General features: G+C 40.3%; 1 protein-coding gene across 1 annotated transcript in view; it reads left to right on the top strand.

The window, feature by feature from the left end:
* Nucleotides 1-12500, top strand: part of LOC143287840 (synaptic vesicle 2-related protein-like) — a 31509-nt gene that overhangs the window by 8863 nt on the left and 10146 nt on the right. Inside the window, exons 6-9 of the mRNA XM_076596079.1 lie at nt 2717-2780; nt 7067-7189; nt 8070-8204; nt 11902-11978. Of these exons, the coding sequence (XP_076452194.1) occupies nt 2717-2780; nt 7067-7189; nt 8070-8204; nt 11902-11978 (399 nt within the window). The remainder of the gene's footprint in view (nt 1-2716; nt 2781-7066; nt 7190-8069; nt 8205-11901; nt 11979-12500) is intronic.

The following is a 12500-nucleotide window of genomic DNA, read 5'->3' as shown; positions in this document are numbered from 1 at the left end:
AAAAGGGTTGTTCCTGGCAAAATTCTGTAGAAAAATCTGCTTCGATAGGAAAAACAAATAAAACTGCACGCAGGAAAAAAATACACACGCAAAAAAATTGGGTGGCGCTGTAGTGTAGCGATGCGCTCTCCCTGGGGAGAGCAGCCCGAATTTCACACAGAGAAATCTGTTGTGATAAAAAGAAATACAAATACAAATATACATTTTGGAAAGAAAAAAAGCTGGGGACGGATGATAATATGGGTACCTATACAGCGCCTGTACTCGGTCGAAGACCAAGGTCTAACACGCTTTCCAAACACGGGGTCATTTGCTCAACAGGCTGCTGCTTACCTGGGTAGAGCCGACTGACGGCTGCCACTTTGGGGCGCTCATCATTCGTTTCCTGTGTCATTCAAACAGATTTCAGGCACGCACACAAACACGCTGAGACAGACATGTCCTTTGATGTATTATATTTAATACTGTTATTTATATTTACATTGTTGTAGGTTAATACTTGTTGATATGCATATACATATTCTCCTTCCCATGACAACTCATTCAATACACACCACAACCTCTTTAGACGTTTTCTTATAATATACTTTTCCTCTGATACATAACATGAACTTTTTTTATATATTTTTTTACACTAATATTCACATGCATTCCCTTTCCTTTATACACTACTTTACTCCTTTTGTCTAAAAACACTTATAGTGAATAGACGTTAAACTGAAGAAAACAGACATGCAACATGTAATCAACCGAACAGACCCAGAAGGCCGCTGTATCTAAGAGTTAGAGAGAAAAGAAAAGCTGTGGATTTATTATAACCACCAGTCAGACCCAGAAGACGTGTGTGTTTAAGGATGCGTTTGCAAGCATTTGCTGGCTTGTTGTGTCAAATGAAATCCTTCTTTCTTCTTCTGAGTGATGGTTGCTGATATATCATGATCTTGGCCTGCGAGGCATGAGCAAGTATGAGAAATGTCTTTTCAAACAGACATTGTGCATGCACGTCATGGTCATGAGCATCTTTACCATGTCCATTTCACCTTGAATGGAATTTCTTTAACAGTTTTGGAGAATCGTACAATCAATTCTCGTCATTGTGTATGGTTCGAACAGAGTCAGAATTAATTTTAATGTCAATTAAATCTTAACAAAGTTTATAAGATACGCATGCAAAGTTATATGTACCACACACACACACACGCACACACACACACACACACACACAACAAAATTATGTCTTGCTATGAGTTTCTCTTCGGGAATGTAAACAACTGTATTCTACTGATCAGAATAAATGACACAGAGGTAATGTCCCGAAATCTGTCGCCTTTCATGCCCTGCTGTCATGGTGACCTCAGTTTCGATACCCCTACACTTCCGTGCTTGGGGTGAGTCCTGTCAATGCTTTCAGTGTCGGCAGATTCATGGGGGGCTGTAGTTGGAGGGACGTGGCGGCGGTCTCCACTCTGGGAGGGACGCGCACACTCAGTCTGGCTCCGCGACTAAGCCATAATTGTCGTCAGTGGGCTTAGTACTAGGTGGTGTCCTAAGTACGGTAAATCAGAACAGGCACCACTGAACACCACCGAAGTGACTCAGCAGCAGCAGTGCAGGGTCTCCTCTGGTGTGTGGCCTCCTGGCGACCTAACATCGATGGTTCCCTGTGGACTGCCGGCTCTGGGACTGCGACAGACGAACCCGGGTGTGGCTGTGTATGGAGGACTCGGAATGAGCGGCGTAGGAGCAATGTCACTGAAACAGTGCAGATGACGGGGCAGCAAAAAAAAAAACAAAAAAGACACAGAGGTGTGCTGAGATAAATGAACGGTTTCCTTGGTTCACATGGGAGGCAGGATGAACAGATAGAGAAGAACACTTCTCACCTTGCACAGGTGGCTGAGAAAATGAACTGGAGGAAAATGAATCCTTTTTGGCTCAGTGTTTTATTGACAACCCGGAGGTTTCCTTTTTCATTCACCTGACCTGCCCTTTTTTTTCTTTTTTCTTTTTTTTTTCTTTTTTCAAGATATCGTTATTCGTATTGTTGGACGAATCTTTGTGTGACATTGATGGGCATCGACTGTTTCAATACTTAGCAACCATTATTTTAAGAATGATATATATATCTTCTTTTTTTTTTTTCAAAGTGTTCAGTCGATGCGGTTGGAGTATTTTGAAATAAACAAATATTTAATGCAGGCTTCCAGTATTCCAGTACATTTGTTATAGATAGATACATACATACATATATGCATGTACGTATGTATGTATATACACATATAATATGTATACATATGTATACACACACACACACACACACACACACACACATATATATATATATATATATATATATATATATATATATATATATATATATATAGTGTACACACACACACACACACACACACAGAGGGAAGGAGGCAGGGAGAGAGAGAGAGAGAGAGAGAGAGAGAGAGAGAGACGTTCTCATCATCAGATACATCACCACTAAAATATTATCACCCTTCATCACATGATGACATTTATCACCATTATCGCCAGCATACTTGACACTGAACAAAACCCCCTTCATTATTCAAACATGGCATAATTTTGATCACCCTGAACAACAACAACAACAACAACAACAACAACAACAACTCACATGCTTTTCTATTCAGTTTCGGTCATACAACATTCTCAGGGAAAACTCTGCCCGTGCAATGTTACACAGGATAACCCTGTATGCAGAGTTCCTTCCTGCCAAACACAGGGCTGTGTGTATCACACTTGTGGAGGTGAGTAGTGTTATAAACATTGGCGTTTTATAGAGGTGATGTTGCATGGAAAAGACTGGCATTTTAACTCATTCATCTCCAGGTACGAGTTAACTCATTAACATGATAACTTCCCCAATGGACCAGGTACGGGGAATTCTCGTAACCAACACGCTATTCTAATTCCGTTTATTCTTGCTCGGTACAGTTGGCGTTTTAAGCTGAACCATTTACGGATTCCAGAAGCATGAAAACGAAGTTTTGTTCAACAGAATAAATCAACAAGTCTCCATTGAATGTTGCTATTTTAGTGATGGACTGGAACCATCTGGAGGAGGACATCGTCAGAGCAGGCTCTGCCAGCGCATTTACATCAGCGGCTTGGCAGAATAACGTCGCCTGCCTCCTAAGCATCTAGACAGCAGAAGAGATTTTAACCAGTTTTTAAACCTCCTGTTGTGGCTACTCATTGAGACCTGAATCTGTAGGAAAGACTATTAGGTCAGTGTGGTGGCCTTTTATACTATTTTTGGTGCTCTCCCTGTTCCGTCGCGTTTATAGCCGAAGATTGGCTCCTGCGACGTATGCATCCAGATCCAGCGTGAACCACCTTATTTTTACTGCAGTGGTCTAATGTAGTGCTGGTCCAGGGGTGGGTGGGTGGGTGGGTGGGTTGTAGCGGGCAATCAGCTGTGGGGTAGAGCGAGTCAAGAGGTGATTGTGCATGTGAAGACTGGCGTTTAAAGATGTGGTGTTGCATGTCAAGACTTGCGTTTTAAGATATGATGTCAAATGTAAGGACTGGCATTTTAAGAGGTGATGTTGCATGTAAAGATTTGCGTTTTAAGGGGTGATGTTACATGTAAATACTGCTGGCATTTTAAGACGTAGTGTTTCATGTAAAGACTGGCGTTTTAAGAGGTGCTGTTGAGTGTAAAGACTGGAGTTTTAAGAGGTGGTGTTAAGTGTAAAGACTGCCGTTTTAAGAGGCGATGTTCAGTGTAAAGACTGGCGTTTTAAGAGGTGATGTTCAGTGTAAAGACTGGCGTTTTAAGAGGTGTTGTTAAGTGTAAAGACTGGCGTTTTAAGAGGTGTTGTTAAGTGTAAAGACTGGCGTATAGTGTGTCATTGTTGGCTATGTAGAAGTGCAGGACTTGTCCTTAGTGTGTAATTACTGGCAATGTAGAACATGACTTGTGCTTCGTGTATCATTACTGGCTGTGTAGAAGCACACAGGAAAGGTGCTTCCTGTGCCATTATTGGTTATGTAGAAGCCCAGGAATAGTGCTTACTGTGTCGTTATTGGTTATGTAGAAGCCCAGGAATAGTGCTTACTGTGTCGTTATTGGTTATGTAGAAGCCCAGGAATAGTGCTTCCTGTGTCATTATTTGGTTATATAGAAGCACAGGAATAGTACTTCGTGTGTCATTATTGGTTATGTAGAAGCACAGGACTTGTGCTTCGTGTGTCATTATTGGTTATGTAGAAACACAGGAATAGTGCTTCCTGTGTCATTATTTGGTTATGTAGAAGCACAGGAATAGTGCTTCCTGTGCCATTATTGGTTATGTAGAAGCACAGGAATAGTGCTTCCTGTGCCATTATTGGTTATGTAGAAGCACAGGAATAGTGCTTCCTGTGTCATTATTTGGTTATGTAGAAGCACAGGAATAGTGCTTCCTGTGTCATTATTTGGTTATGTAGAAGCACAGGAATAGTACTTCGTGTGTCATTATTGGTTATGTAGAAGCACAGGACTTGTGCTTCATGTGTCATTATTGGTTATGTAGAAGCACAGGACTTGTGCTTCGTGTGTCATTATTGGTTATGTAGAAGCACAGGAATAGTGCTTCCTGTGTCATTATTTGGTTATGTAGAAGCACAGGAATAGTGCTTCGTGTGTCATTAGTGTGTCATTGTTGGCTATGTAGAAGTGCAGGACTTGTCCTTAGTGTGTAATTACTGGCAATGTAGAACAACATGACTTGTGCTTCGTGTATCATTACTGGCTGTGTAGAAGTACACAGGAAAGGTGCTTCCTGTGCCATTATTGGTTGTGTAGAAGCACAGGAATAGTGCTTCCTGTGTCATTGGTTATCTAGAAGCACAGGAATAGTGCTTACTGTGTCATTATTGGTTATGTAGAAGCCCAGGAATAGTGCTTCCTGTGTCATTATTTGGTTATATAGAAGCACAGGAATAGTACTTCGTGTGTCATTATTGGTTATGTAGAAGCACAGGACTTGTGCTTCGTGTGTCATTATTGGTTATGTAGAAACACAGGAATAGTGCTTCCTGTGTCATTATTTGGTTATGTAGAAGCACAGGAATAGTGCTTCCTGTGTCATTATTTGGTTATGTAGAGGCACAGGAATAGTACTTCTTGTGTCATTATTGGTTATGTAGAAGCACAGGACTTGTGCTTCGTGTGTCATTATTGGTTATGTAGAAGCACAGGAATAGTGCTTCCTGTGTCATTAGTGTGTCATTTTTGGCTATGTAGAAGTGCAGGACTTGTCCTTAGTGTGTAATTACTGGCAATGTAGAACAACATGACTTGTGCTTCGTGTATCATTACTGACTGTGTAGAAGCACACAGGAAAAGTGCTTACTGTGTCGTTATTGGTTATGTAGAAGCACATGATTAGTGCTTAGTGTGTCATTATTGGCTATCTAGAAGCACAGGGACAGTGCTTACTGTGTCATTATCGGTTATGTAAAAACACATGACTAGTGCATAACGTGTCATTGTTGGCTATATAGAAGCACGGGATTTGTGCTTAGTGTGTCATTACTGGCTATGTAGAAGTACAAAACTGGTGTTTATTGTGGCATTATTGACTGTGTTGAAGTACAGGAACAGTGCTTACTGTTACGTTATTGGATGTGTTGAAGCCCTAGGAACAGTGCTTACTGTGCCATTGTTGGTTATACAGAAGCACAGAAACAGTGCTGACTCAATTACTGTGTAGTCTATTGCATTGCATTGGATTGTATTGTAATAATAATAATAATAATAATGGTATTTATATAGCGCTGAATCTTGTGCAGAGACAAATTAAAGCGCTTTCGCACCGGTCGTTCACACGCATGCATAACTCTAAAACTGAAGAAACTAAAGACAAGGAAGAGGCAGGGAAGGGGTGCCATTTTGAGAAGAGGTGGGTTTTAAGGCCAGACTTGAAAGAGCTGAGTGTGAAGACTTGACGAAGCGAAAGAGGAAGTTCATTCCAGTTGCAAGGTCCAGAGACAGAGAAAGAACGGCGGCCAACAGTATTGTGTTCTGTTGTATTGTATTACTCTTTTTGTATTGCATTGTATTGTATTGCTCTTTTTTGTCACAACAGATTTCTCTGTGTGAAATTCGGGCTGCCCTCCACAGGGAGAGCGCGTCGCTACTCTGACAGCGCCATCCCGTTTTTTTTTGTTTTTGTTTTGTTTTGTTTTTTTGTTTTTGTTGTTGTTTTTTTTACCTTTTCTGCTGCAATTTTGTTTGTTTTTTTCTGTCGAAGTAAGTAGACGTTCCCACAGAATGTTGCCAGGGACAGCCCTTTTGTTGCCGTTGGTATTTTAACGTGCACTGAGTGCGTTCTGCACACGGCACCTCGGTTTATCGTCTCATCCAAAATGATTGTATTGTATTGTATTGTAATTTGTATTGTATTGTCACAACAGATTTCTCTGGGAAATTCGGACTGCTCTCTCTCTCTCTCTTCAGGGAGAGCGTATCGCTTACGATGAGAGCGCATCGCTTTTGTTGTGCACTATTAGCTATAACACAGAGGAACAATAGTGTTTACTGACTGTGTCATTATGATCACGAGCTGTGTGTACTGTGGAAGTAAGTACAGTCATGAATATAATCATACACTGACTCTTGTCTGCACTTTGTATCGGCAGCTGAGCGTCTTAACCATTCAGCCACCTTCCTCCTTGTGAGGGTGTGGGTTCAAACCCCGCTCTTGCCCTTTCTCCCACGTTTAACTGGACAATCAAACCGAGCGTCTGCTCAATCGGATGAGACGATAAACCAAGGTCCCGTGTGCAGCACGCACTTGGCGCACTAAAAAAATAAAAAAAAATAAAAAAGTCCACGGCAGCGAGAATATTGTCCTGTGGTATCATAAGCATGCATTTAACGCCTGACTAAGCGCGTTGGGTTGTACTGCTGGTCAGGCATCTGCCTAGCAGGTGTGGTGTAGCATATATGGATTTGTCCGAGTCCGAACACAGATTACACCACCTTCAGAAACTGAAACTTGTCTGCACTGTATGTCTGTATGCTGTTGTTTTTGTTTGTGCGCAGGTGTTCTGGGCGATAGGCGCGTGCTTTGAGATGATCATAGCTCTGCTGGTGATGCCAACTCTAGGCTGGCGCTGGCTGCTGGGCATTTCCACTTTCCCTCTCTTTTTAATTTCTGTCTGCTGTGTGGTAAGTGTTCACTGTCTGCTGTGTTGTGAGCGGAGTTGGCCAGAATGTATGAGCTTATATCACAGGTTGACATAAGTTTACGGTTGGGCCCAACAGCAAAGTGAGAGCTGTATTCTCAACGGTTTTTTTTTTCTCCTCCCAAGGCAACGGGAATTCACTTACGGCTCAGTCTTTTGTGAAGGACTGTGACTCTCAAAACCAGGAGGTAAAATTGCACTGGCTCTTAGTGATGCAGCCTCGGAAGCTGGTTGGCCTTTGGGAACCACCACAACGCCGACTGTCCTAAAACCCCTCTTAGCCGCTAGAGTTGGGATGTAACTCGGGCAAGACACTCTCCACTATAATCAATTTCTAGCCAAGGTAGTCGGGAGAGCAGTTACCTCCTCTGCGGTTCTGATGGTCTTGGTCATAGTCGGACACGACTATCACACAGTAAGTGAAGTGGGGGGTGGGGTGGGGTGGGAAGGGAGGGAGGGGGTGGGTAGTAGTGGGAGGAGGTTGGGGTAGGAGGTGTGAGTTATGTTCCGTATTGTCGCATGCGCACATTTTCGCCAGTGAGATGATCAGTATTATTTGAGCATACTTTCTGCACACAAGCCTACAAACTAACCATGCACGAGTTCAGAAAATTGAATATTTACTTTCTCTCTCTCTCTCTCTCATTCGCTCATTATAATGGTTTGTTATGCAATGAAAGTATGTTGACGCATTCACCCATGTCACAAGGACCTCGTGGCCAGTGACATTCAATTGACAAAGCGTCAAGCGTCTATCTCTCTGTCTCTCTCTCACACTCACACACACACACACACACACACCAATAAAAGTATCTTGTATACAAAGCGGCTTGCTGAAAGTTGTGAATCGTGTCGCACAGTGGTGGTTACCAGAGAGCGCTCGCTTTGACGTGATGCAAGGCGACTATGACAAAGCAGTCAAAACCCTGGAAAAAATTGCATATGAAAACGGGCAACCTTTGCCTCCCGGGAAGTTGGTTCATCTACAGCCTCAGGTAAGCTAATCTGAGATAGCGCCGGTATAATAGCTTCAAACTAACCCCCCCCCCCCCCCCCACCCCACCCCCACTCCCTCCACCTGTTGGGGTTCACCCCAGAGTTATTCTGGGCTAGTCTCGAATGACCCCACGAGGTCAAATTATGGCTAGTCAGGATTGACCCCCTGACGCTAAGTTCGAAACTTCTCCCTGTCTACAGATTCAATCAAGCTAATGGTAGTAGTAATAATAATTATAGTAATATATTGATAATGGATACATATATAGTACACTATTCAGAAATCTGCTCTAGGTTTCAGTTTCAGTTTCAGTAGCTCAAGGAGGCGTCACTGCGTTCGGACAAAACCATATACGCTACACCACATCTGCCAAGCCAAGCAGATGCCTGACCAGCAGCGTAACCCAACGCGCTTAGTCAGGCCTTGAGAGAAGAAACAAAACAAAAAACAAAACAAAACAAAACAAAAAAAACGGGGGAATAAATAATAGAAAAGCTTGCATAAATAAATAAATAAATAAATAAATAATTATAATATAGAAAAAGGTAGTAGTAATAATATTAGTAATACTAATAAAATGATAATAATAAAACATAAATAAATAAATAAATAAATAAGACAACGATGGTGATAAATAAGCGAATAAATGTAAAACATGAAGACACACATTCGCACATACACCCACACATGCTCTAGGTGCTTTTACAAAAACACTTTTGTTTAATTAATAACATGGTAAAAAAGGAAGACGAGTACTTCTGGGCTAGCCATTTACTGTGCTTCTCCACCCCAGCGTACCCCTCGGCCCCCTTGGCGGCAACGAAAGAGCTGTCCCTTGCAACATTCTGTAGAATGTTGGTGGGTGGGAGAAAAAAAACACACACACGTGAAAACACACACATAAAAAAAAAAAAAAAGGAGGCGACACTGCACTTTAGCGATGCATTTACCACGAGGAGAGCAGCCCGAATTTCACACAGAAAATTGTTGTGATAAAGAGCAATACAATGCAATGCAATGCAATGCAGCGCAGCGCAGCGCAACGCAACGCAATACAATACAATACAATACAATACAATACAATACAGCTTTCAGTGTATCCACACGTGCTGCTTCATTGACCTGTAGCGATGCACTCACCCCGGGGAGAGCAGCCCGAATTTCACACAGAAATCTGTTGTGATAAAGAGCAATATATTGCAATACAATACAATACAATACAATACAATACAACGCAGCGCAACGCAACGCAACGCAACGCAACGCAATACAATACAATACACACAGCATTCAGTGTATCCACACGTGCTGCTTCATTGACCTGTAGCGATGCACTCACCCCGGGGAGAGCAGCCCGAATTTCACACAGAAATCTGTTGTGATAAAGAGCAATATATTGCAATGCAATACAATACAATACAATACAATACAACACAACACAACACAACTTCTAGTGTATCCATACACCTGCTGCTTCGAACTCACCCATCGCCACAGGACTTGAAGTAGCAGAATGGGTTTTGGAAGTTGTGAGTTGCGCTTTTAAACCTTGATTGAATTAAAGTGAGGAATAGTTGTGTTAATCAGCTCACTGTCTTGTCCTGTGCCTATAATTATGTATCCAGTGTACGGCTGGAGAGAGGACAATACAATACAATACAGTACAATGCGATACAAAAAATTACAGTACAATACAGTGCAACACAGTTCTAATGCACATATCTAAAATGATTAAGAAAATGCATAATTATGGATATGGGGAAATCTTTTTTCAATTGTACTGCTGAAAGAAGCAAGAGTGTGTTGACAGGAAGAGAAATAACATCAACATTGTTAGCAAAAATAAAACAATGTAAAAAAAATAATACAGTAAACACAAACAGAAAAAAAAACAAAAAACAAAAACAAACAAAAAACAAAAACAAACAAACAAAAAAACCCCAGCAACAACAAAAACTAGTAGAGGCAAGGCCTTCAAGACTCACTTGTGATACACTTAAAAAAAAAAAAAAATCTAATCGTTAAAATGTGTTCGGTATTTGTTATCATAAAGCTTCGGGTTAAAAGAAAAAGAAAAAAAGTCCTAACGGCAGGTCCCACGTGTTCGGGTGAGAAGAAACTGTCTTACCCATTACACTATCTGGGCTCCTTAACTGACGTTCAAAAATATAATATTTAAACATGCTTTTTTTTTTTTAAAGGGCAATAAATCGATTGCGGTATTCGCAGTGAGAACGCTGTTTAAATCATTTTATTCTGGCTTTCAAAAAATCTTTAAGGGCAATTAAAAATTCTTTTTAAGTCCGCGGTAAAGGAGACGTGGCTATTGTCGCAATCACACTGCAACATTTAGCCATTTTCTCTGGATCTAGATAGATGTACAAGTTTAGTTAAACCTGTTGACGTGGTCGATTCAGTTTCTCTTTTATGTTCATTCTAGTTTTATAGTTTTAAAGTTGATATGAAAATTGAGTATTTTGTTAAACTAATAACATGTACAGCCAAGTACAAGTACTTCTAAACGTCGTATGAAGTGAAAAGGACTTCATTTTGAGAAAAGTCAAGACTGGAAAGTTTTACGTTTCATCAATTCAAGGGTATTAACTCTCATGGTTTATTATTTTTTAACTGTGAATTCCAACTGATTCTGTGGATATTTTTATGGCAGTTTGGGGCATAATCCAGTAAGTGATGAGGTGTTCACAAATCTTTCTCTGAATACATATTTAACGGTCTCCTTCTCGGCCAACTTTCCATCACATGTCATCGTGTATTGTCGATTGGATATAGGATTGAACGGGCAGGTCAACAACTTGAAACAAAATGGCGTCGTTCGCGTTCGCGAAGAATATGAGCACGCGCTTTGAATATGTATAAATATGTGTACGCAATTGATTTTTGCCCATGACCTTCAGGGCTCAGCCAATAGATCTATAAGTCCACTTGTATTGATTTTAGTATTTTCCGAAAAAGACAACTTGGGCGAATGAACATAGTGAAAGCCCTGTACACTGAGAATAAAACACACAAGCTTTTTATGTATTGAGTATAATTTCAAAATGTAATGTTTAAGATGAGAAAGATCAGTTTAAAGCAAATTAAGCAAATTTATTATCTGCACCAAAGACATGCAAAATAAATATAACTTCCATGCTTAGCAAAAGAAGTTCCTGTTTGAACAAAAACCAATAAAAATGACTGCTCTTGTTGTTGTGTCAGAATATCAGATCAAAGTGCCAAATTTAAAGAATTAAAAAAAAAAAAAGTTAATTCAGTTTGCATATAGTTTGGATTCTTTTTCCATTTTTGTGTGTGTGTGTGTGTGTGTGTGTGTGCACATCCCAGAGGTGCAATATTGTTTTAACCAAGATCACTGGAAAGAACTGAATTTTTCCAATTTTTATGCCAAATTTGGTGTCAACTGACAAAGTATTTGCAGAGAAAATGGCAATGTTAAAGTTAACCACGGACACACACACACAGACAACTGAACACCGGGTTAAAACATAGACTCATTTTGTTTACACAAGTGAGTCAAAAACACCAACAACAGCATAAACATATCTTATGTCTTTCAAGCATTCCTTTTGGGCTTATAATTATTTTGTGTTGTGCTTCCTGAAATAAAGTTGTTGTTAATCTATTTGAGGGGTTCATTTATTTCTTCTTCTTCTATCTAAATTGTTTATTTGCAGTATATAAAGCATGGTCGATTAAAGGACTTGTTAAGTCCACCGTTTAGAAAGACTACCCTGTTGCTGTGGACAATATGGTGAGTTGACAATTTTTAGTGTATTAACCCTTTCACTGCCAGTCAATTTAGAGTGCAAAATTCCCTTGTGCTGTAAACACAGAAATATGGTGTTTAGGAATAGCTGGGGATTCCCCCTGTGATGTGTAGAAGATATGGCCTATCCTACCACCGAAAATAAAGAGCAGTAGGTTCATGGATAACAGACCCATGATCTGGTCACCCTTTAGTGACATGGGTCCTCTACCTAGCTGCTGCATAAATGCGAGTTTGGCAGTGAAAGGGTTAAGGTGCATGCGACTAGCATTAAATGTTGAGATTTTTTTTTTTTTTTTTTGCTTTGTTTTTTGTTTGTTTGTTTGGTTGGGTTTTTTTTTAAGTATCTTGATATGATTTTACTTTATTGTGACAAAAGGAGTGGTTTTATTTTAAAAGTATTGTAATTTTGTCTTTTAAGTATCATGATGTGGTTTGATGTGGTGTTTTATTAGGAGTGGTTTTTAAGTATTACGATGTGTTACAAAAATTTCTTATGTATTATAA

Source organism: Babylonia areolata, chromosome 12 (assembly GCF_041734735.1).
Source record: "Babylonia areolata isolate BAREFJ2019XMU chromosome 12, ASM4173473v1, whole genome shotgun sequence".
Lineage (NCBI taxonomy): Eukaryota > Metazoa > Mollusca > Gastropoda > Neogastropoda > Buccinidae > Babylonia > Babylonia areolata.
Note: the sequence above shows the minus strand (reverse complement) of the source record. Positions and strands in the feature narration are given on the sequence as shown.